Here is a 25,894-nt window from a genome sequence, read left to right on the forward strand (position 1 = left end):
ATAACTAAATACCATCTTGTTACCAATAAATAAATAAAAACTAGATACCATCTTGAAGGGCAGACTGAATTCAGACTGTCAAATATTTGGGCTTAGAAAAGAATGGAATCACGTGAAATATAGGGAAGAAAATTCCACTAGAACATAATAGAAAAGTTATTTATCAAACCGTATATATACACAATTAATAAATTTAATGATAACATTTTTTCCACAATTATCAAGGTAGGTGGCAGGTTATGATTGATGTATAATAAAAGTGATAATAGTGATAGTCTAATGTGAAATTAATATTGTACTAATGATCATAGCTTATCGTTTCAACAATTTGTAAAATTTGTTGTATTTGTAGTATTGTATTGTTGTTATGCAATCATTTGCGTCAACAAGCACACATGAGCTTAGACATATATTAAGATAGACCTATCTTATTATACCTTCAGCTCTAACACTTCCTACTTCTTGCAATCACTTGATTTTATCCAAGTCCATCATGAGTGACAGCTATCGTTATATTTACCACTCATATGCAAGTAAAGGTGATTTTGTATATCCTATACCTAGCATGCATGCCCAATACCTCACAAAGAGGTGGGCCCCACAGTGTGTGGGTCCCGCCTCCTTGTGAGGTACCCGGCATATATGCTGGGTACAGGATATACCACCTCATTAAAGGCAAGGTTTTTTGTTTTTTGTTTTTCCCAAAAAAAAAAATATGATTAAAAAAAAAACCCTTGAAGGGGATGCAGGTAAGTAAACCCAATTGCCTGTCAACATTCCTAATTTTAGAGATTTTATCCTCTAATTTCTTGCCATCAAATAAAGGGATCTTTAAATAGTAGTAAAATATGTGCTTACTAGCTACCTTCTGTTTCAAAATTCTTCTCACAAACCATCGACTCAACTAATTTGTTTTCCATTTTGATGAGATCTTGGGTTTAACTCATTGCAAGTATGGGACTTGTTAAGGAATCTATCTTGTCACTTGGTCCAAAAAGAAAACTTTGGAGCTGTAAAAAAATTTCTCTACAAACCCAGTCCTTGCCCACTATAATTCACATGTCCCACGCCCTACATCATCAGCCAGTGCCAACCAAACTTGAGCAGTTACCTAGCTAGAGTAGCCATGATTCGCTTTAAATGTATCGCACCTAGATTGAGGACAGTTTATGTATCGAACCTAGATTCAGGACAGTTTTTAATTATCTTGTTGAAAAAGTCCACCGTGTTTCCGAAACATGTTTCCTCTCTCTCAAGTGGGGTCCACCCACCCCACTTGAGAGAGAGGAAACATGTTTCGGAAACATGATAGCCTCTATCATATCTTGATTCGTAGGGCCTACAAAAGATATAAGATAAAATTTCCCTTGATGTTTACAGGAGTAAATCACAGTAGTTTCTCAAAAGTTCCAAATTTCACATGTATTTTGAGTCATAGAATCAGGAATTTTGTTAAAAATTTGAAGGAAACACCATTACTACCATTATTCTCTTCTGAGAGACCCATTCAATGACTTAGGAGCCTGGAGATTGTTCAACTCTTTTCACCCAAAATGGTCCTAAGAAACACAAAAGTAAAAAGAAAGCAGATCAAGAAACAAATGCAAAGTATACACCTTGAAAGATGTCTTCATTATTTTGTTTTAAATTTTTTCTTTGGCCAGAAGCTTGAAAGATTTCATCATCCCTCTTATTGGCAGACCTATGGCACTTCACACATAGATACCCAGACATTTTCACACTTTAATGTCATGAAACCACAAAAAGATGTAAATTGTATATCCATTTCAATTGCTAAAACAAATAGTAATTATAATTTAATAACGAATGGAGTGGTTTTCCTTGAACCACATTTACAATTTATTAAGCACACCTGCCACATAGGCAGTAGATACATCATACCTGGCTGAAATTTAAGAACAGGAGATGTTCTAGGGCGTAAGCAGTGGTTGACCGTTGTAAGAAGTGGGTTGAGGGAAACTGGAAATTACTGTTGTTAAAATGAATTGGTCAGTTCAGGAAGTCCAGAGCCATGTACACAATATGGTAACCACTGCTTCAATAAACCTGAGCTACCCTCCCGGTTGTTCCTTCAAGTTGCAGTGTCTTCTTGGGACAACAATACACAAATGGGAAAAGTTTACTTCTAAAGCCTTTAACTTTTGAATACTCTACTCCTTAATATCTTTTCCGTCTCAGTTACACTCAAATGCCTAATCCCATTATCCTTCATCCATTTCTCACCTCCTGCCAGACTATCTTGAAGCTGCTTCTCACCCATTTTCAACAACTTCAAGCCCTCACTTGCTTTTGGAAAGAATCCTTCTGGCCTCAAACACCAAGCCCCAAACACCCCAAATAAAACCTGCAAATCACTGTCAAACCTCTCAACACCACCATCATAAAACTTCACATTGCTCATAAGAATATTCTGGAAAACCAACCTATCTACCCCAGCTGCCAAACTTCTCCAGACCCTAACAAAGTCTATCCTGTTCAAACTTTCTTCAACTACCAAAACTTTTCCTTGCAAATAATCTAAAGCTAAAACTAAAGACTTGGAAACTGTCCAACCTTCTTCACCCTTTTCCTGCCACTGCCTTCTGTTCTTCATATAATCTCGAGATTGAGCATCAAATCCCCTCAAGATAACAACAGATATCTTCTCAACCCACTGAGCTCTAAACTCCCCCAACTTTCCAATCTCCTCATCAAAAATACCTCCTTCAGATCCTTTAATTGGCTCTTCACGACTGCCATACTCACTAACAGATAATCCCAGTTGGTCACCTTGATTCAATTCCATTTCCAGAAAGAAGACATCCTCACACCATTCCCTTATCACAGATTCAAAGTAATGAGCAGCATTAATGGAATTTGCAACTTTAATAATGGCATCATCATCTGTTAAGGCGGTCAGTCCTTCAGCTTCTTGGCACCTCTGAAGTATGCAATCCAAAAATTTTCGGGTAATAGGTGCACCACCTAATCTGAGAAACCTTGATCTCAACGATATGCTAGGCAATGATCGACAACGATCAATCTTAGATGATAGATGCCGAAGAAAAGCACTGGAAACGGCTGGAGACTTGAAATCCTCAGGAACAGATGAAAGAACTGCCCCCTGAACTTTCATTCTCCAATTTCTCTCATCATCCATCTCAGGCTTCAACTTATCTAGTGCTTCACTAAGTTCTATTTCTGCCCATAAATCTAGCCAGTCAGGTCGGTCACAAAAGACAGAGAGAGATGAAATCTTCTGCAGATTCCCATCTTCCTGAAAGGAAAGCAAGATTCCAGAATGTTCTACCAGAGACCTGACTCGTTTATCAAAAGATATCATCAAGTCAACAAGATGGAGCCATGAAATCCTTGCCTGTGACCGAATACCAGTGGCACTCTCTTCATCCAGTTGACCAACATAAACAGGGAATATCTCTTTTGCCAAGTATGTTGATAAGGAGGTTACCATTGCTGAAATCCATTCTTCTCTGCAACTGTACCCTACTAGCATCGCTTCATCAACCAGTGGTTGCAATAACTCATCCATAGAGTCAACATAGTCCTTGGTGATCTTATATACAAGAGCAAAAATGAATTCTGGCTTATCAACCCACTTTGAGAAATGGAGTTGGGATGCCAGTGATATGGGATTTACAAGCTCTTCAATAGCCCAGAGAGGCTGGCGCAAAGCAACTTTCCGGTTAAAGCCCTCTAGTTGCCGGGATTTCCTTTGACTCTGCAACTCCTGCAGTCTGCACAAGGCGAGAAAGTTTTCACAGTACTGGTGTTTGAGGTCCCCTTGCATTGTGAAAAGTGGATTTGGGACTTCAGCTGATTTTCTATCTGGGTTTGAGGAAGTCAAGGTAGAAAGGGGAGGAGGCCATCCAAGGGATGCAAGAAGGGCCCGATGATCTGCAATTGCCTGGGGTCGTAAAACGGCTAGAGCTCGATCTACTCTGTGATCTACTGCTGACACAAGACGTGCCCATTTAGGGCGTGTCTTTGTAACTGATGTTAAAACTTCTTCTGTCATTTTAAGGGTTTTGATAGCAAGCAGACGCATTTCCTACAACAATTGAGATTGAAGAAATGTAATAATAATAATAACTTAAGAAAACTATATTTGTAAAACAATCAGTTCACAGTCAACACCCCCCCCACCCCCCACCCCCCCCAAAAAAACGAATGGCCAAATAACCATAAAATCCTAACAATATAATTAGTTGTCAACGTTTTCAACTATTTTTTTTTAGCACCTCGAGTCTCAGAAAATCGAGATATGCGCTCATACCTCGAGTCTTTGATGCTCGATTTTTATAGTTTGACCTGGCCTAGTTTCACGTGGCATCCCACGTGGAACTCGAGTCTCAGATACTCGAGGTCCAAATCAAAAAAATTTCAAAATATTTTCAGCATCCAACTCTCTCATCCACAAACCAAAATACCAAAAAAAAAAAAAAATCAGATCACAGAGACAGAGAAAGAATCAGATCACAGAGTCGCCATCCACAAACCAAAATACCAAAAAAAAAAAAAAAAAATCAGATCACAGAGAGAGAGAAAGAATCAGATCACAGAGTCGCAGGCCGCATCCACAAACCAAAATACCAAAAAAAAAAAAAAAAAAANAGCACTGTGAGGTCCTTGCAATCTTGAGTTTCCTTGTTACAGCATTTTGCCTACCTTTTCTTTTCCCTATAGGAACATACATTGTGTTTTCCGGATTCATCTTGTTCGTGTTTCAACATCTGTCATTGTAAAAATAATGTATCCTTGAGTTTACATTTTTATTTGCTCATTTTGGTGTTGGGTGGACAAATTTCAGTTTATAAATGTTTCCAGAGCCTATTTTGTTTTCTCCTTACCTATGAAATACTTTCATATGGACATAATTCTCACATTGGATATCACATAGTATTAATGTCGGGATCTGCATGGATGCAAGCAACACGCATGACTAAGAAACTTAATCAATTTAGCGGTATCCATCTGTTCAAAATCATGGGGATTAAATGCTTGTGACTCTTCCACATTCACCTGTCAAACATGCCCAACTCCATTAACTTAGGGTTATAAGTTATAATCATGTGGGTGTTTTACCCTATCCCCCTCCCTGCATTTCCCCCCTTTTTTTAAATCGAGAGGTGTCCTGCTTTTTATTTTTTAGGCAAATGTGGAATTGCTAATCTAGAACCATAATGCTGAATTCAGTTTTATAGCATAGTGGGCTTGTGTTTCTACTTGCATTTTTGCATGTGTATCACTGTGCTGCCATTTGATTGGCTTTCCCGGTCTTTCTTGGTTTGTGTTTATTTTTCATTTTCACTCTAGTTTTCCTTTTTGAAGGTGAATAATATCTTTTTGTAACACCTACTATGTTTAATTTGTGTGATAAAAATTCTTTGTTCTCAAAAATCTATTTTATCTTTCAGAGACGGCACTAAAGCTTGACACTTTGGGTGGTGATATTGAAGACGCTGTATCTTCTGTTATGAACAAAAACCTAAAGAAGCATTCTTCCACACAGAATTCAGATGTGAGTATCCCTTTCTCCTTTTTTTTTTTTTTTTTTTCCTCACTTATGGGCCTAAACTTCACCTTAATAAGTAGGGGCCCAACAAGTGGGAATTTAATATTATAAATGGGAGGTAGAGTAAAGGCAATGATCGAACTCAAGATCTCCTGCTCTAATACCATGTTAAATTACCGATTGTCCCAAAAGTTTAAGCTGTTAAGAAATGATGAATTTAATCACTTAACCATAAGTCTAACAATATGCACCACACGTGATTTATTTTACTAAATAATACAAGTTAAAATAAAATTTAATAAAAAAAATTTTCTAAAATTCATTGGATTTTTTCTTTATCTTCTCTCTCCATGATCTTCTTTTTCTTTTTCCTTTCTTTCTCCTATCCCTTAGGATTTCAGAAGTTGGCAATTGAACAATCACTCTAGCAAAGAGAAACAACAACAACAACAATTAGTTCCTTTGATGTTGGTCAGCATCAAAATTGCTCCATAACTTGTCCCATCTATACATTCTCACTCCAAACCCAACAACAGAGGGGCCAGTAGGGGCATAATTTCCTAGATTTCTTTAGAGATGTGTGGGGGGTCATGGTGTTGGTGTTGGTTGTGTGTGGTGGGTTTGGGTTGGCAGTGGCAGTGAGAGGTATGACAGTTATGTGTCCACAAATGCGGCATTGTATACTGGGTTTCGGATTATGGGTTGTGGACAGACTTTAATTCGATTGTCGGGCTTTGCCTGGGTTCTCTAGATTGAGGGAGCTTTGATTGTGTCAGTTGCGGCAGCATGTTTGAGGATTTTTTATAGGCGATCTAGTGTACTTTGGGGAAGAGGATTTCGGGCATTAGAGTGGTGGGGGTGCTGTCAATTATGGCAGTCTGCAGCCCATTCAAGGATTGTTTTGGTGTACTTTGGGGAGAGTATTTGGGTACAAGAGTGGTGCTGCTGCTGTAAAGTGGCAGTTTGTGGATTTTGAGTGGCCAGCTTGGGTTGTTTGGCCATGGGTGAGAGATTCTGGGTGGCTGGCCTCAGGTTTTGGCATGAGTAAACACGCTCAAGCCCCCAGCAGAGGAAGAAAAAGATTGGGGGGGGAGGGAAGACAATTCAAGAATTCTATACTATATTCTAATTAAACTTATACTTTCAAAATAAATTTTTGTAAAAAATGAATCACGTACTCAGCATATGATAGCATTCTGCCCACTAATCCAAAGGAAATATGACAGAAGCAATAGAAAGCACAAACAGACAGATCCAAAGACAGTGTTTGGCAACATAGGGTTGCAGTTTAATCGAACTAGATTACTCACTTATTGAATTTCCATGATGAGGGCTTTAATTTCAATTCCACATTGCCAAATACAGCATGTAAAGAATAAAATCCTCATTTCCAAACAACAGAATTAGTCAAAAAATTAATAATAATTTTTTTATTTTGATAAATAAGAAATGACTACATTGATAAAGCTACTTTATGCAAAAAAAGCACATAGAAGGCAAAATGCACAAAGAAGAAAAGAGGAAAGAACAGAGAAGAAAAATAAATACAAGAAAGAAGAGAACTATAAAACAGAGGGAGGGAATCACTAGATGTGAATCCCCAAGCCCAAGACTAGTCAAACAAAGAACTCACTAAAAGAAGCAAGCAGCTGGTCTTCCGAACTATCCACATCCTTAAACATCTGCCTATTACACTCCCTCCATATACACCACGTTAAAGAAAAAAAATTCTTTATGATGAATGAGCAAACATTGTTACAAAGAAGAAACAATACATCAACAACAGTGCACAGAACACTTATCTACGGAGCTGAATTACATCAGCAACAGCGCACACTAGCTCATGACAATTCCCCAAATCAGAATACATTGCTCCCAAGGCACAACCCACATTGTCCTTCCACACTTATATGTAACACAACAAACTAAAAGGCCAGCTTACATACGACAGAACTCAAACTCTTTCTTTTTATTATTCATAAGCTACACAAGTACCTAATGGGTCTTGAAACAACGACCTCACCCTCTACCTAGAACTTATAAGGGAAGGAGATGCCACTAGAGCTAAAGCTTACTAGCACTACAGACCTCAAACTCTTACCCTTCAATTCAGACTCTCCCCATGCCATGATTACTGAAAAACTATGAAATCCTTTCCACTACTATTTACTCTACAATATCAAGAATACACACACCATCTAAAAAGAAAAACATTCCACATTTTACACTTTCATGAACCTTCTACAATGCATTTTCAAATGTTACACACACAAACATACATATTCCCACTCACTATTCTCATTTTTTAATAATTCCACAACTCAAAATCACCAAAACACTTTTCTTACCACTGCATTCACACACTACATTCTTCAACTTTCATATCTCAAAGCAATTTTTCAAAAGAAGAAAAAAAAAAAAAAAAAAAAAAAAAAAAAAAAAAAAAAAAAAAAAAAAAAAAAAAAAAGAAAAAGAAAAAGAAAAGAAACTAACCTGCGTAGATTCGAACCGTCTCCACCCTTGCCACCTCCTTCGCCAATGCTGGCAGCTCCTCCCCCAATATCTTCTCCGCCTTCCCATTTCCCTCTCCTCCTCCATCTATATGCAAATTTCACAACAAAATTATCAACAAAATTTCACAAATTTCACCACAGCCCTCAAAATTAAAGTACTCACCCCCTTTATAAAAAGGTTCCACTCATTATAAAAGCTCAAAATTTTATGATAATAATTGGGTTTTCTTATTAAAAATAAAAAAATAAAATAAAATAAAAAGATGCTAATACACTATTTTTCCCACTCTAACAAGATCTCCAAAATATTAGACCAATAGAAGCTAGGAATCACAGACATGGTACAGGTCCGACACAGAGGTTTTGACACTAGTACAATGTGGATACAGCACTCCAAATGAAGTGTCCGTGCTTCATAGAATTAAAACCCTAAACTATTTGGGGGGAAAATGTCTTAAATGTGTCGAATCATCAATAATGATTAATTTTTCCTAACAACTTTGAGACTATAATTTTTGTAGCCTAATATCCTACATTCTATATTGTTAACATTAATCATCTAATCTCTTGCATGAACACATGCCAAACAATCTCTCTCTCTCTTTTTGATAAGTAAAACAATCTCTATCTCTCTTAACCCAAAAATCAAAATTGAAAATTATATTACAACTTTACTTAACCACTCATCACCTTATATCCAAGATAAAGTAAATTTTAGAAATAATAAAATTTTGGCTAAAATGCAAATTGCACCTTTTACTGAAATTCATTTCAGTTCTCTAACTTTACTTTCATACAATTGAATTTTTTAAGTTTCAAATATATTCAATTCAGGCATTCTGATTGCCATTAAAAATTTATTATTTTCACATGGAAAAAAAAAAGTGAGAATTTTTTTTTTTTTTTTCATTAGTTTATTGCATACTTAACCGAAATTGTTTTTAATGCAATTAGACAGAAGGCCTAAATTGAATAAAATTTGAAACTTTTAGTCAAACTTAGAGGGTGCAATATGCATTTTAACCTAAAATTTTTAATTTCTTGTTTGTTAAATTTTATGCTTTTTAAACTAAGATTTTTGATTTAACCACTGATTAATTAGCTAATTCACCAAGTTAATATTCAATTCATCAAAATTTGAAATTCAATTGCAGAAATTTCACATATAAGAGAAATGCATGTAGAACCTGAAAAGGAAGAGGTAGGAGAGCAAGTAGAGGATCGGAGTCGAATCAATTTGGCGCTGAGATCGTCGAAAACGGCGTCAAATCGATCGGAGAAGGAAGCGTAGGCGACGAGGCTAGCTCCGAGGCTCCGGTTGAGGTCGGTTAGGGTCCGATCCAAGTCGGAGCACCGGGTGCGGAGCTCCGAGACGAGTGCCGGAGCTCCGGCGAGGTCGGTCCTGGCGCGAAACTTGTCGTTGAGGAATGAGAGCACCGAGGAAGAGAGCGTGTTGGATGCAGGAAGCGTCTGGAACGAGTCTTCGTAATCCATATGGCATTTACGGAGTTGGGTTCAGGGTGGGAAATTTGAACGGTGAGTGAGGGTATTTTGGGAAGTTTTTATACGATTGTACGAGAGAAAGCGAGTGTAAGGGTGCTTTTGCTTTATGGAGGGAGGGGCAGAGTGAGTATTTGAGTCCGAAGACTTGCTTTCGACCCAGATTTGGGCTTTGATTAAAAAGAAAAACTAAGCCCAAAACAAGTTGGGTCCATAAAAAAACAATGGTTCTCTCTCTCTCTCTCTCTCTCTCAATTTCTAGGGTTAGGGTTTATCTCATTCTTCTTCAATAGCGTCTTCAACCTCTGCCTAATTTCGAATTACCCCTCCTCCTCCTCCTCCTGCTAGGTATTCCGAGAAGCTCAATTTGGCTTCTGTTTCCTCCAAAGCGTTTTTCTTTAGACACAAAACGACAACGTTTTACCCGAAACTAAGAGCGAATAGCATGGTGTTGAGAGTAGTGAACAAGAAAGTGGATGGGATCAATTTGGGGACTACGAATACGGCGATGGAAGCCAAGCTTCTGCGTGTGTTGAATATGAAGATGGGTTCACATGGTCAGCAAATTCCTCCTTTGGTATGAAGGAATTGGAATTATGGGTTTTGTTTTTGTTTTGTGTTTTCTAGTAATGGGTTTGTCATTTTTTTTTTTTTTTGGAAATTGTGATTTGTGACATTGAAAGTTGAAATTGTGTTGAGAGTGGAAGGAAATTATTCTCGGTTGGGTTTTGGTTTTGTGTTTTGAGTAATGGATTTGTGAAAGTTTTTACCTTTTTGAAATTGTGACATTGAAATGGTGTTTAAGAGAAAGGGAATTAGAATTTAGAAATGGGGTGATGGGTTTTGTGTTTTTGTTAATGGGTTTGTTAAAAGTTTTTGTCTTTGTTTAAGCGAGAGCTTTATTAATTAATTAATTTTTATTGGTTTAATATGACAGTATTTGGTTTGTGAATGTGGTATTTGTGCTTTCGTTTCTAGTTTTTGATAATGGGTTATTATTGAAGTTATTGGTTTTGGGCTATGTTTGGTTGGTTAGTAAATGTAGGAGAAGGAGATGAAAGGGGAAAAAAACTTAAATGATAGTTTTGGGGTGTTGGATATGGGAAACTTTGGTTAGGTGTGGGCTAGATTGTTAAATTCTAGTTGATATTGTGTAAATAACTCTGTTGTTTGTTTGATTCATTTGTGACAATTTATTTTCAGTGTCGTGGGTTGGATGTTTCACCATTGTCACTAGGTCTTGAAACACTAGGTGGTGTAATGACAAAGATCATCCCAAGAAATACTACTCTGCCGACCTCCAAGTTAGAGGTGTTCTCCACAGCCGTAGATGGGCAGACTAATGTTAAAATTAATGTTTTCATAGGAGAGAGAGAGAATTCGCTTGGGACAATAGATATGTTTGCAGCTTTTCTTTAAATATCCCACCAGCACCTCGTGGGGTTCCTCAAATTGAAGTGAAGTTTTGCATTAATTTGGATGGTATTCTTTCGGTTACTGCAATTGACAAGGGCACAGGGGAGAAGCAGGGCTTTGGCATTATAAATTTGCCCAATACTAAATTGGTATTTTTAAAATATATAGGGTTTGGATAAATGTTTGATCTTTATTTCAATTTGTAGCATGAGGTCAAAAGATGAAAAGAAACAAAGCTAAATGTGTCAAAATATGCAGATGCAAAGGATGGTTAATGAAGCAGAGAGGTTTGCAAAGCATTACAAGGAGAAGAGAAATGTCATTGACACAAAGAACCAAGCTGAATCTGTTGTCTACTAGACAGAGAAACAGCTCAAGGAACTTGGAGAGACAAGGCTTCTACCCTAGAAAACAGTTTAATGGACGGGTTTTAGCCGCCCCCATAACAAATGGGGCAGGGATGGGGTTAACATTTTCCCCTACACCCACCCCGTTTTTATTTGAATAATTTAAAAATTATTTTTATAAGTTTTTAGTAAGACATTCATATATGTTTTTAGCCTTTTAACTTTAAATTTATGATTTTTTTTTTATATCGTATTATTAAATTTATACTTTTATGTTTTAATATGTATGTTTTTTATACTTTTTAATTGTTGTGTTGCTATGTTTGAATTGTTTTTGTACTTCTTATTACTTGAATTATTGTATTGTTATGCTTTGAGAAGGTTTTGTAATGTTAGAACAACTCTAAACTATCACACTTCGCACCCTCACATTACTTTTACTGTTAAATTAGATAGAAATTAATATCACATGACTTACACATGATTTTCACTTAGGTGTCACACTAGTTAAAGTCCAAAACACCCTTTTCACAAACAATTCAAAATAAAATGCTTTTTCTTTTTTTTTTTCTTTTTTTTTTTCTGGTCTTTCTCTCTCTACGTACAGCCCTTCCCATCTCTCCTGCCCAGCAACTCTTCCCCTGTATGACTGATTGTATTTCTTTTCCGAGAACATCAAAGGTCAAAGCTGGCGCCATATGACTGACTATATTGTATTTTATAAAGCACTGAAGGACATTGCAATGAGCTTTAATTTTCAAAGAACTACGTAATATTACTAGTCCTTTAATTCCATTAAACAAAAGCCAATTCAACACCATCTTTGGTTGCTTGTAATAACTAATGAGCTAATATTGGAAATGAATAGCAAAACAAGACCGAAATGTTTTAATCTATTTCCCCCTATTTGCAGGATCAGATTTGATTGTTGTTCGGTTAACAGTTCCAGGCTTCCAGCCATTTGTAGTTGTGGAAAAGAATGCTATTAGAAGTAGAGTTGAAACCACTATAATAGTTTCCATTGATATCAAAACATCTGGGTGACTATAATCCCATGTACTTTGTAAGGTTCATTCTACAGTACCCCCTATTTGTTTTTTGGGGTACGGTACCCTCCCAAATCCTAACCATTAATTTATCATTGTTTCAATCTTGGTCATTCATTTAATTTTAATGGAAACTAGTTACTGGTAAAGTAGGTCAATGTATATAAACTAAAAAACCTTCAAATTGTTCCTTTCTCTACTTTTTCTCTTGCATTCTCTACTTCTTCTTCCTCTGGTTCTCAGATTCTTCCTCTCTATTTATCTCTTCCTCGACTCATGACAAGCTTCTTCTACTTCTTCTCTCTCTTTCTGGCGGCCACACTATTCAAGTTTGTTTCTCTCAATTCTTCTCTTCCTCTTTAACCTCTCCATTTCTCAACTGTTCAAGTTTTCCTGTGGGTATCTGGGTTTCATTTGATTTTTTTTGTTTGGGTTTTGTTTTATAGTGTTTTCTGTGATTTGTACGTGGGTTTCTCTTTATTTTATATTTATGTTTTCGTTTGTGGGTTTGAAATGAAAATTACTTGTTTTGAAGAGATGTCAAAAATCACCAAGTTGTATTGAAAACCTCTAACATGATCAAAATATCTTTATAATCACTTTAAAAAATCCAAGATATCTAACATGACCAAATTGAGTGGTTTTGATGCTATTATAGTAATTTTCAAAATATTTAGTATAATAATCATTTTAGGTATTTTTAACGCTACTTTGTTCATTTTCAATGTTTTCTTATTATTAATTTTGAAAGTTTAAAAATTCATTTTAGTCATTTTATAGGTTAATGAAGGTTTTTTGGTCATATTTGAGGCATTGGGTTATTTTAGTAATTATATATATTTTTGTTAATTTTCAAGTTTATAACTATTTTGGGAAAATTCATTGTTAACATTTTAATTATAACCAAGATTGTTATGAATCGACAAAAGTACAGTCACGTGTAATGTTAATACTGCCTAATATGACTAAAAAAATAATAGAATTATTGAATATAATAAAAGTATGATCATATGTGATTTGGTACTGCCAATGTAACATTATTTTTTTATTTTTTATTTTTGAGAATGGCTAGTGTGACATTAGAACCATCAAATGTGAGAAAAGAATAATAGTATCACCAAATGTAACAAAAGTACAATCAGATGTGACGTTGATACTGTGTAATGTGATGATAGAATTGTCAAATATGAGAAAAAAATTAGGGTACCACCGAATGTGACAAAAGTACGGTCAAATGTGATATTGGTATTGCCTCATGTGACGATGAAACTGTCAAATGTGAGAAAATTTTTTTTTGAATGTGACCAAAGTTCGATCAAATATGATGTTAAAACTGCCCAATGTGACGATGAAACTATCAAATGTGGAAAAAAAAAATAATGCTCCCATGGAATATGACAAAAGTACAGTCAAATACAATATTGGTACTACCCAATATGACGATGAAACTGTCAAATGTGAGAAAAATATTATGGAAAATTAGGGTACCATCAAATGTGACAAAAGTACTGTGAGGGGTGAAAGCCCAATCTTATGTATTGGGCCTAAGGGTTTGAAGGTTACTGTGTGTCCGAAGAGATGAAAGCAGTTGAGAAGGAGTCCATATGAAAGAAAGATACCTGAAAATGAAGGAGAGCAGTCTGAAAAGAGCACCAGTGGTCCGTAGAGGTCATTCTCCTCAGATGTAAGTATTCTTGGTCAAGCAAATATCTGGAGGGTTCGAGTGATCTTCCTAACGACTTTAATGATAAGGATAAGCTTTGGATATGCCTGGAGATGAGAAGAACGGAGAAATATCTAAAAGGAAAAGCTGTCATCACCACATTAAATGTACTGCATCTGCTTTTCTAGCAGCATTAATATGGAGAAGACCCCTGAATAGTGTCATCTTAGCTACTACCACTCATAGAGATCTAAAGAGGAGACTTGACGTGACATATACTCAAGTTGATACTTAGATGAAGAACAAGTGGACGACAAAGATGATGAGCAAGGATGCTATATAAAGGAAAAAACCTCTGATAAGAGGGGAGAGAAAAAAGAAGTTGAGGGGAGCTCTAAGAATTGTATTCATCTTTCATTCAATAATATACCTCCTCGGACATCAATTTGAAAAGTTTTGAAATGTGTTTTTATGTCAGTTTATTCTTTAACACCATAGTTAACTATTGTTTAGTTCACAATCAGCCTAGCTCTTTCACCCACTCTCTACAAATTCATTGTTCTGGGTTCGTTGGGCTCATAATCCAAACCTTTTGAGCTTGGGCTACAAAAACTAACCCTACAATTGGCGTCGTCTGTGGGAAGAACTTGAGCGAAAGTGGAAGTAATAGTTGATAATGGCTGAACCAGGGCAACACCCAGCAGAATCTAGGGCATCCCAACACGTAGATCATTTTCTCAATTTGGAACAGAGACAAGATCGTGAAGGTAGTGTGCATACTACGCATACTGATCGAAGCCAGCCACATGGTGAAAGTCACGTGTCTCATGCAGAGAAGAACCAAGATATGCAACTAGAAATTGAAAGGCTAAAAAGGGAGTTACGCCATGCAAAGAGGAAACAGATTTCTTCGCATTCTGATGAAGATTTAAGTGACGAGCAAGATGTCACTTACAAGCAGAGATCTCGAACACCAATCAGTGAATCCTTTTCCTATGAAGAAGAGCATCATCGCAAGAGGCAACCTCAAAGCCTATCACGTGGAGGCGTAGGGAACAATGCTATGAGCAAGGCTTTGAATCAAATCTCTAGGTCACCCTTCACGCATAGGATTGAAGAGGCGAGACTTCCTCAGCGTTTTAACTAGCCGACCTTCACCATCTATAATGGTAAAACGGACCATGTGGAACATGTGAGCTACTTTAATCAAAGGATGGCTGTCTATTCCAAAGATGAAGCTCTGATGTGCAAAGTTTTCCCCTCCAGTCTTGGACCGATTGCAATGAGATGGTTTGACAACCTAGAAGCAGACTCCATCAACTCCTTCAGAGAGCTCACTCAAGCATTTGGTTCCTATTTTGTCACATGCAGAAGAGTGGCCAGGCCCTTGTCTTCACTGCTATCCTTGAGCATGCAAGAGAGTGAGACCTTGAAAATGTATTCAGATAGGTATTGGGAGATGTTTAATGATATGGAGGGCAATTTTAATGGAATGACCCTTAGCACGTTTAAGCTTGGCCTCCCCACTGACCATGGTTTGAGGAAGTCCTTAACTGGTAAGCCAGTTACTAACATGCGTCAGCTTATGGACTGTATCGAAAAATATAAAAGAGTTGAAAAAGATCAGCAGCAAGGGAAGGGAAATGATAAGGTTATCCACCAAGAGAGGAAGGATTTCAGGTCGGACCGTTACAATAACAACAAACCACAGAGAGATTTCGTTGGGCAGTCAGGATCAACAAACCTTCAAGTAGTTAACATTGTATTCAAAGAGCCAGTACACCAGATTTTTGAAAAGATTAAGAATGAACCATTCTTTAAGTGGCCAAATAAGATGGTGAGGAACCCTGAGAGGCGTAATCATAATCTCTATTGCCAATACCACCAAAATCATGGGCATACCACAGAGGATTACAGGAGCTTGTGGGATCATTTAGACCAACTAATCCGCGAAGGTAAATTGAGACACCTCTTGCATCACTCTAGTGGCTGAGGAAGTCAAATGAACTCGGAGCCCCAAAGAGATGACTCTTCAAAGCCTCCATTGGGAACTATCAACGTCATCTTCGCCGCACCAGGGAGAACAGGATCCTGGCCGTCCAAGGTTATGTCGAAAGCCTGATTACCTGCAGGGGACTTTGGCCAAAGTCCGAAGAGAGTTAGATCGGATACTCAATCGATTCTAGGGTTCTCGAACGAAGACAAGATTGGAACTATCCAACCCCATGATGATGCTTTAGTAATCACCCTTAGAATTAGAGGGTATGATGTGAAGAGGGTAATGGTGGACTAGGGTAGCGCGGTAGAGGTAATGTACCCTGATCTCTACAAGGGGTTGGACCTAAAACCTGATGACTTAACACTATACAATTCTCCCCTGGTTAGTTTTGAATGAAGAGTTGTCACCCCAAAAGGCCAAATACGATTACCCGTACAGACTGGCTCAGAGGTGATGGAGGTGGATTTCATTGTTATAGATGTGTATTCCCCTTATACAGCAATTGTAGTCAGACCTTGGTTTCATACGCTTGGGGTTGTTTCCTCTACTTTGCATCAGAAAGTTAAATATCCATCCAAATGGCAAGTTTGTGAAATCCAGGGAGATCAGTCCGCGGCCATACAGTACTTAGTGGCTGCCATCCAGCACAAGCTCGAAAAGAAGTCCTCGGCCAAGGCCGAAAGGGGTTTATAGCAGTTAAAAAGTTAGGTACCGCCCGCCAAAGACCCAGATGAGGGCACTAGATATGAAGGTTTAATAAAAGTTGTTATTGGAGATGATCCCGAAAAGTTTTTTCAAGTCGGATCTCAGATGCCTCTATAGGAGAAGGAGGAGCTAATAGAGTTCCTTAAAAGGAACCTTGATGTATTTGCCTGGAACGCTTACGAGGCACCAGGGGTAGATCTAGAATTCATTTGTCACCATCTGAAGGTCAATTCATTAATCACACCTAAGAAGCAGCCTCCTTGGCGCCCATCTAAGGAGCATGCTAATATATGAAAGAAGAAGTAACAAAGCTCAAACAAGCTAGAGCTATTAAAGAGGTTTTTTATCCTGAGTGACTAGCAAACACTGTAGTGGTGAAGAAGAAGAATGGGAAATGACGAATGTGTGTAGACTTCACTGACTTAAATAAGGCTTGTCCTAAGAATCCATTCCCTATGCCAAAAATTGATCAGTTAGTAGATGCCACTGTCAGCTACCCTCGGATGAGTTTCCTGGATGGCTTCCAAGGTTACCACCAAATACCATTAGCCCTGGATGATCAGGAGAAGACTGCATTTGTCACCCCTATTGGTAACTACCATTACAAGGTGATGCTCTTTGGTTTGAAAAATGCAGGATCCACTTACCAAAGGATGATAACGAGGATGTTTGAGCCACAGTTGGACAAAAATATTGAAATTTATATAGATGACATGGTGGTAAAAAGTAAGATCGTTTTTGAACATATAAAGGATCTTGAAAATATTTTGGAAGTTCTAAGAAGACACAAGCTACGTCTAAACGCCTCCAAGTGCTCATTTGGTGTGGGGTCAAGCAAGTTTTTGGGGTACATGGTGACTCACAGGAGAATTGAAGTTAAACCCGATCAGATAAAGGCCATCCACAATCTACAGGCTCCTCGGAATCCCAAAAAAGTTTAGAAATTGACCGAAATGACTACTGCCCTAAATCGATTCATCTCCCGATCAGCAGATAGGTGTAGACCTTTCTTCTCATTGATCAACAAATGGAAGGGATTTGAGTTGACTGAAGAATGTGTTGTGGCCTTTCAGCAACTTAAGGACTATCTCGCTCAGCCACCCATCATGTCCAGTCTTGAACCAGATGAAGTCTTGTTTGCCTACATTACTGTGGCTCTTTGTGCTGTGAGCTTGGTGTTAATACGAGCAAATCGTGGTGTGCAAAGGCCAGTTTATTATGTAAGTAAGTCGCTGCATGAGGCCGAGGTTCGTTATTTGCCATTAGAGAAAGCTATCTTGACAGTGGTGCTTGGTACACGAAAACTACCTCATTATTTCCAAGCCCATATAGTCATTGTTCTCATCCAGCTCCCACTCAAGGCTATACTCCAGAATGCTGACTACACTGGAAGGATTACTAAATGGGGCATAATCTTAGAGGCTTTTGATATCAAGTACATGCCTCACACATCGGTCAAGGGTCAGGTCCTTGCAGATTTGGTGGCCGAGTTCACGGAACCCTAGTTAAAGGAAGTAACGCCAACCTCGGACATGGATGAACAATCGGTTGGCATAATTTCTCAACAAAGCCCCTCGCATTGGGAAGTATACGTGGATGGTGCAGCGAACCAGAAGGGTTCTGGAGTGGGGCTAGTGCTGATATCCCCTGAAAGAATCATCATTGAAAAGTCGCTAAGGCTGGATTTCTCGGCAACAAATAATGAGACAGAGTATGAAGCTCTACTGATGGGAATGACTATGGTTCGAAGAATGGAAGGAAAGTCAGTGGAGGTGTTCTCGGACTCGAGATTAGTCGTTGGTCAAGTACAAGGTGATTTGAGGCGAAGAATGAAAGAATGCAGGGATACCTGAGCCGAGTTAAGCGTCTGCAGTCAGAGTTCGACTCTTTTAATTTGTTGCATATCTCTAGAAATGGTAATGCGCATACTGACTCTTTAACCACGCTCGCTACCTCTTCGGCGCAAGATTTGCCAAGAGTTATCCTTGTCGATGACCTGCATGGCCCTATAGAAACAAGAAGAGAGGTAGCCCAAGTTCACCAAATCAGGGCCGAACTCAGCTGGATGGATCCTATAATTAAATTCTTGAAGGAAGATACTTTGCCCGAAGAGAGGGGTAAAGCTGACAAAGTTCGAGGAAGGCGACCAAGTTCTGGCTATCCGAGGACCAGAAACTATACAAACGTTCCTATTCAGGACCGTACTTATTATGTATGCATCCTGAAGCGGCTGAGTTACTATTGGAAGAGCTACATGAAGGAATTTGTGGGAGCCACACTAGAGATAGGTCCTTGGCTCACCGAGCCATTACCCAAGGTTGTTGGTGGTCGTATATGCAAAAAGAAGCCCATGAATATGTTAAGAAGTGCAACCAATGTCTACAGTTTGCCCCAAACATTCATCAGCCAGGGGGAACCCTTAATCCGCTATCCAGCCTGTGGCCTTTCCCTCAATGGGGCTTAGATATCGTGGGTCTGTTCCCTAAAGCCGCAAGAAACAGGAAATACCTTCTGGCCAGCACAGATTATTTCACCAAATGGGTCGAAGCGGAACTTCTGGCCAACATCAGAGACGTAGATGTGCAGAAATTTGTGTCGAAGAATATTATCACTCGATTTGGGATTCCTCATACTCTCATCTCGGACAATGGCCTACAGTTCGATAGCAAAGCATTCAGAAATTATTGTAATGAACTAGGAATCACAAACAGATACTCCACCCCTGCCTATCCCCAGGGGAATGGGCAAGCAGAGGTAGTTAACAAGGTCATAGTTAATAGATTAAAAAAGAGACTAGACGATGCAAAGAGCAAATGGGTGGAAGAATTGCCACACGTACTGTAGGCATATAGAACTACACCTCGTAGGTCTACTGGAGAGACCCCTTTCTCAATGACCTACGGAGCTGAAGCTGTCATACATCTGAAGACTGGGTTCCCAACTATGAAAACTAGTTCGTTCAGTCCGACCGGCAACAATGAGCAGCTAGAAAAGAGTTTGGATCTGATTGAAGAAATGAGAGAAAATGCAATGGTCCGATTAGCACATTACCAACAAAAGCTCAGGCAGGGTTATGATACCAATGTAAAGCTAAGGCCTCTAGAACCTAGCGATTTGGTATTTAGGAAAGTTGTGGGCACTGCAAAGAACCCAGTTTGAGAAAATTTAGGACCCAATTGGGAAGGGCCATATCGTATTACTTCAAGAGCTAGCATTGGGGAATATTTCTTGAAAGATTTGGATAGTCATGTAATACCATGCCCTTGGAATGTAAACAACCTTAAAAGGTATTATTATTTATCAAGGCTTTACTTTAATCATTATGCCAATTTATTATGTAAAATCTTTGGACCTCTCCTAAGTGTTTAAACTTAAATCCAATCATGCCTGAAATCCTCGGACCAGATGATTTGGGTTAGTTAAAACTCATTTACAATTCTCCTAAGTGTTTAAACTTAAATTCAATCATGTCTGAAGTCCTCGGACCAGATGATTTGGGTTAGTTAACACTCGTTTACAATTCTCCTAAGTGTTTAAACTTAAATCCAATCATGCCTGAAGTCCTCGGACCAGATGATTTGGGTTAGTCAACACTCGTTTACAATTCTCCTTAAGCGTTTAAGCTTAAATCCAATCAGGTCTAGAGTCCTCAGACCAGATGATTTGGGTTAGTTAACACTCGTTTACAATTCTCCTAAGTGTTTAAACTTAAATCCAATCATGTCTAAAGTCCTCGGACCAGATGATTTGGGTTAGTTAACACTTGTTTACAATTCTCCTAAGGGTTTAAACTTAAATCCAATCATGCCTGAAATCTTCGGACCAGATGATTTAGGTTAGTCAACACTCGTTTACAATTCTCCTAAGTGTTTAAGCTTAAATCCAATAAGGTCTAGAGTCCTCAGACCAGATGATTTGGGTTAGCTGACACTCCTTCATATTTCGACTAAGTGTTTGAACTTAAATCTACTTACGCCTGAAGTCCTCGGACCAAATGATATGAGTTAGTTAACACTGTCTTATAGTCATTATTAAAGTTTAAATTTAACAAATCATGCCTAAATAACTTCACCTCATAGTCTTAAATATTGGAACAATCCGAAATCAGTACTTAGCAGTACTCCTTGTGGATATCCAAGACAACCTGTAATATCTTCACATTATTCATTGCATTCTATGTTTGTTAATACCTTTTGTATAACCTACTTTTTTTAGTATTTGAATAAGGTGTTTACATCACTGGCATGGTATCATTGTTAAGTCTGCATGTATTACTGTAGTTACAAGTTATAGTTATTTACAATAATAACAAGTATCATAAGGTATACAACGAAGACACTAAGAATAAAAGAAAAACGATTTCATTAATCAAAAGAAGGTAGTTCACAATTCCTTACATAAAAAAAAAATAATAATAATAATAGAAAAAAAAAATACAAGTATGAAATAAAAACTCCTAAATGTCTAAGCCTTCTCCTGAGGAACCGAAGGGTCAGTAGCCTGACTGGACTGAGCAGCAGCAACTTCTGAAGCTTGTTCCTTAGACTCTGGAAGGGACTTCTCTTTTCCCCAAGCCTTTGCCCTTATCTTGGGGAGCCTCAGCTGGCTTGCTCTAATCACTAGGTTGACCAAACTCCTTGGGGGCCTCAGGGTTGATAGGAGGGACTTGGCTGATCAGGGAGTGCCCTAAGGTCTCTTGGAGTTGTGTGGGGGGAGAGAAGTCAGACCCTGGGAGTTCGCGAATATCAGGATCATAATAGATACTCCTAGGTTGCCTCAAGTCAGAGTCCGCAGAGACCCCAGCAGCATCTAGCGCTTTTCCCCAAGTTACATCGCAGTACTCTTGGCAGACTGCGGCAAATTACTCAGTGAGGTTGGTTTGGGTCTCCTCCACCCCTAGCTTATATGCTGCCTGCCTTTCAGCCTTGACCGCCTCCTTGGCCAACTGAGTTTTCTTCTCGACCAAGGTGGCAGTCTCCTTGGCTTTCTGAAGCTCAATCCGCAGATCCTTCACCAACGCTCTTTCTGTTTCTAGATTGATCTCAATCAAATTCAGCAACTGGCATTGGTCTTTGGCTTGCTTCATGGCAATTTGGAGACCAGCATCTAGGCTGTTCTTCTCCCTGGTCACCTCTTTTAATTTCTCAGATAGGTGAGCAAAGTCTTCCTTTAGATTACCCAACGTCTTTTCTACCTCAGACCGAGAATGGGCCTCTGCTTAGGTTTCGGTATAGACCTTTTTGTTCCACTCCTCAGCCACATAAACCTGCTAGGTAAGCTGCGTAATAGAAGGAAAATTACAATATTAAAAAAAAAAAAAAAAATCAGCCGAAGAAGCGAATTAATTTACTTACCATGGCTAAATCCCTCTTTAGGGATAGAAAGAGTTTGTACTGGCTGAAACACATGTAGGAATCCATGTCTCGTGGGAGGAGCAGTGGTTGCTCCAAAGCCTCAGCAACAAGACCTGCCCTCCCCCCATCATAATTTCTGAGAGAAGTCTCCCAGGGGATCGGAGCACCATCCAACTCTAGCCTTGGGGACCAGGTGCAAGGTCCTCAGTGCACATCAGCCACGAGGGCGTTATCACGGCTCTCTGTAGAGGAGGCCCTTTTACTTCGGTGGTCCTTGGCCACCTTCTGTTGTTTGGCTCCCTTCAGAGGCGCTACCTCCCTTTCTTCCTTGTCAGTGAGGGGTCTTTTCTTCTTCGGATCTGGCAATGGCTTGGCATCGAGATCCAAAGGAACTTGAGGAGGTGGTGGAGGAAAACTAACAACTGGCTGAGACGTACCAGTCTCCTTGGGCCCAGCTTTTTTACCCCTATTCTTCATCAAATCCTTCAATCTTGCCATGTCTTCTTCTTCGTCCGAAAAGTCTTCTAGAAGAACTGTTATCAAGACAGGAAGGCAGACACTAGATTGCCTGTCAACTTCCTCCTCGACGTCCGAAACGTGTATCACCTGAACCTCTTCTGAGGCCTCTCCTCCGAAGGTAAATTTATCAATTTGCTCTTCGAGTGAAGAAGTCAAAGAAGCAACACCCTCACCTTCTGCTGCTGGTTCGAGGGGAATTTGTTGAACCGGCTAGACGAGCAACGATACACCCTGAGGATTTGGATGTGGCACGAGGGGAAGATCAAATGGAGCCAAAAAGTCTTTCCGAGCAACGTCTATGCGGTTGATGCAATAATCTCCCTGTCTTACCGCGTTGCCGACCGATTGAAAATCGGTCAGTTTAGGCATATAACCAAGAATAAGAGGAATCGACCAGAGTTGCCTGTCTTCACTTACAAAAATTTCCGATCATAGTAGATAATTGAGCGTGACAGTGTTTGTGAGACTCAGCCGAGGGGAAACGTGGTCTTTATCTGTCAACATCACAATAAAACTTAGTCTGAAGAGAGTACCAGTGGTCCGAAGAGGTCATTCTCCTCGGATACAAGTATTCTTGGTCAAGCAAATATTTGGAGGGTTCGAGTGATCTTCCTAACGACTTCAACGATAAGGATAAGCTTTGGGTATGCCTGGATATGAGAAGAACAGAGAAATATCTAAAAGGAAAAGCTGCCACCACCACATTAAATGCACTGCATCTACTTTTCTGGCCGCATTAATGTGGAGAAGACCCCTGGACAGTGTCATCTCAGCTATTACCACTCACAGAGATCTAAAGAGGAGACCTGACGTGACATATACTCAAGTGGATACTTAGATGAAGAACAAATGGACGATAAAGATGATGAGGAAGGATGCTATATAAAGGAAAAAAGCCTCTGATAAGAGGGGAGAGAAAAAAGAAGTTGAGGGGAGCTCTAAGAATTGTATTCATCTTTCATTCAATAATATACCTCCTCGGACATCAATTTGAAAAGTTTTGAAGTGTGTTTTTATGTCAGTTCATTCTTTAACACCATAGTTAACTATTGTTTAGTTCACAATCAGCCTAGCTCTTTCGCCCACTCTCTACAAATTCAATGTTCTGGGTTCATTGGGCTCATAATCCAAACCTTTTGGGCTTGGGCTACAAAAAAATGACCCTACAAGTACAATCACATGTAAAACTATTTCGGTAAGTTTCTAGGTTTCAAGGGCATTATGGTACTTTTTTTAGGTTCTAAGCGTATTTAAGTAATTTTTTAGATTATGGGGTCATATCAATTATTTTTTAGGTTTTAGTGTCATACATTTATCTTTTAGGTTTTAAGGGTCTTCTGGTAATTTTAAAGGGTTTTGAAGGTATTTTAGTTATTTTCAAGTGTTATGGGGTATTTTTGGTCATTGTTTTAGGTTTTTTAGTTATTTCGATAATTTTTTATGTTTTAGGGTAATTACGGTCTTTTTTTTTTTTTTTTGGTAGGTTTTAGGGTCATTTGGTCATTTTTTTAAGTTTTAAGGGTATTTTGATCATTTTTTAGGTTCTAAGGATATTCCGATATTTGTTGAGGGTTTCGGGGGTATTTTGGTCATTTTCAAGTTCTATGAGGTATTTTGGTCATTTTATAGGTTTCAAGGGTATTTCAAAAATTTTTAAGGTTTCAAGGTCATTTTGGTAATTTTTAAGATTCTATGTGTATTTCGGTCATTTTTAAGTTTAAGGTGCATTACAGTCGTTTTTTTTTTTTTTTTTTTTTGGTTCTAAGGGCAATACTGTCACTTTTTAAGTTACAAGGTCATTTAAGTTGGTTTTTAGGTTCCATGGTCATTTAGGTCATTTTTTAGTATGTAAGGGTATTTTGATTATTTTTTAGGTTTAGAGAGTATTTTAGTCATTTTTTAGATTTTAGGGTAATTTTTTAGAACAGTCACATGTGATGTTGGAATTGCACAATGTGGGGATGGAACCGTTAAATGTGAAAAAAAAAGTGAAAAACCAAATGTGAAAAAAGTACTGTTAAATGTGTTGTTAGAAATGCACAATATGAGGATGAAATCGTCAAATGTGAGAAAAAAAATAAAGGAACAATTAAATGTGACAAAAGAACTGTCACATGTGTTGTTGAAACTACACAATGTGAAGATAGAACCGATAAATGTGAGAAAAAAAATAAAGGAACCACAAAATGTGACAAAAGTACTGTCAAATATGATGTTGGAATTGCACAATGTGATGATGAAACTGTCAAATGTGAGAAAAAAATAAGGGAACCACTAAATGTGACAAAAGAACTGTCATATGTGATGTTAGAACTGCACAATATAAAGATGAAATTATCAAATTTAAGAAAAAAAAGGGAACCACCAAATATGACAAAAGTACTATCAAATGCGAAGTTGGAACTGCATATGTGTGGATACAACTGTCAAATGTGAGAAAATATAAGAGAGCCACCAAATGTGACAAAAGAACTGTCACATATGATGTTGAAACTGCATAATGCGATGATGAAATCGTCAAATGTGATGTTTTAGTAACTTGGTATAGCAGGTTGTCTACTATTTAACTTCTATAATTTATTAATTTTGATATTTTAGGTTTATGATATTTATTTTCTTTTTTAGGTGCTTTTAATGATTTTTAGGTCAAATTTGATTCCTATTATGGTTAGATATTAATTAGGACTTATTTTAGAATATATTTTCTTGTTTGTCAAGTTTTATGGGGTCCTTAAATAGGCTTCCAAGCCCGTAAACGTTTTTTTTTTTTTTTTTAACAATTATTCAATCAATAAAATTCAAACTTTTGTTTCTAAATTTTCTAATGGATTCCAGACCATCTCTCCTTGCATGGATTCAGGGACCTTCGTGAATTCGAGTAACCCTTATGGATTTGAGGCTTACTTTCTCTTGATTCGTTAAAGGTTAGTTAAGTTATCTACCCTACTACGTTTTCCATTTTGTTGTGTGTATACACACACACAAGCTCTTACATGATTTGTGGGTCAACTTAGGCCCTTTCTTGTGGATGTGTTTTGATGAAATATATACTAGATAAAAAGTGCCATTAAATCATTATATTTATAGCTAACACAAACTACATGTAGTCTATTCTAACACTAAGCAACAACCATAAACAACATACAAAACCAACAACAACTATTAGGTATAGAAGGAAGAAAAAAATAATCTTCCATACCATTGTTGAAAGTTTTGGTGAGACTCCATTCAGTGTAAGGTGTCCCACGTGAGAGAGGATATATACAAGATGTAAGATAATTATATTGCTTGAATACCTT

General features: G+C 38.1%; 3 protein-coding genes across 3 annotated transcripts; 2 read left to right on the forward strand and 1 right to left on the reverse strand.

The window, feature by feature from the left end:
* Positions 1–1,765: 1,765 nt before the first annotated feature.
* LOC111994402 (RINT1-like protein MAG2) lies at positions 1,766–9,672 on the reverse strand. The gene is made up of 4 exons (XM_065774470.1): positions 9,234–9,672; positions 8,027–8,131; positions 7,353–7,438; positions 1,766–4,069 (listed from the first exon to the last, which is right to left on the reverse strand). Exons 1-4 carry the CDS (start codon positions 9,538–9,540, stop codon positions 2,156–2,158), a joined length of 2,412 nt encoding a protein of 803 aa, XP_065630542.1. The 5' UTR covers positions 9,541–9,672; the 3' UTR covers positions 1,766–2,155.
* A 319-nt stretch (positions 9,673–9,991) lies between these two features.
* Positions 9,992–11,322, forward strand: LOC111994381 (stromal 70 kDa heat shock-related protein, chloroplastic). The gene is made up of 4 exons (XM_024026252.1): positions 9,992–10,123; positions 10,750–10,850; positions 10,913–11,111; positions 11,221–11,322. Exons 1-4 carry the CDS (start codon positions 9,992–9,994, stop codon positions 11,320–11,322), a joined length of 534 nt encoding a protein of 177 aa, XP_023882020.1.
* A 3,909-nt stretch (positions 11,323–15,231) lies between these two features.
* LOC136067961 (uncharacterized) lies at positions 15,232–16,011 on the forward strand. Its single transcript, XM_065774471.1, has one exon. The coding sequence runs from the start codon at positions 15,232–15,234 to the stop codon at positions 16,009–16,011; it is 780 nt and encodes a 259-aa protein (XP_065630543.1).
* The last annotated feature ends 9,883 nt before the right edge of the window (positions 16,012–25,894 follow it).

This window comes from Quercus suber, unplaced genomic scaffold (genome assembly GCF_002906115.3).
Source record: "Quercus suber isolate HL8 unplaced genomic scaffold, Cork oak 2.0 scaffold_93, whole genome shotgun sequence".
In the NCBI taxonomy this organism is placed as follows: Eukaryota; Viridiplantae; Streptophyta; class Magnoliopsida; order Fagales; family Fagaceae; genus Quercus; species Quercus suber.

Bases quoted from the DNA above. Each gene is read 5' to 3' on its own strand.
- LOC111994402 (XM_065774470.1), bottom strand. From the start codon at position 9,540: ATGGATTACGAAGACTCGTTCCAGACGCTTCCTGCATCCAACACGCTC. The intron at 7,439-8,026 runs GTTAGTTTCTTT...GTTACATATAAG, and splicing joins GACGGTTCGAATCTACGCAG to TGTGGAAGGACAATGTGGGT. The intron at 4,070-7,352 runs GTAATTCAGCTC...CAATTGTTGTAG, and splicing joins TAGTGTGCGCTGTTGCTGAT to GAAATGCGTCTGCTTGCTAT.
- LOC111994381 (XM_024026252.1), top strand. From the start codon at position 9,992: ATGGTGTTGAGAGTAGTGAACAAGAAAGTGGATGGGATCAATTTGGGG. The intron at 10,851-10,912 runs GTTAGAGGTGTT...ATGTTTTCATAG, and splicing joins ACTACTCTGCCGACCTCCAA to GAGAGAGAGAGAATTCGCTT. The intron at 11,112-11,220 runs GTATTTTTAAAA...CAAAATATGCAG, and splicing joins ATTTGCCCAATACTAAATTG to ATGCAAAGGATGGTTAATGA.
- LOC136067961 (XM_065774471.1), top strand. From the start codon at position 15,232: ATGGCTGTCTATTCCAAAGATGAAGCTCTGATGTGCAAAGTTTTCCCC.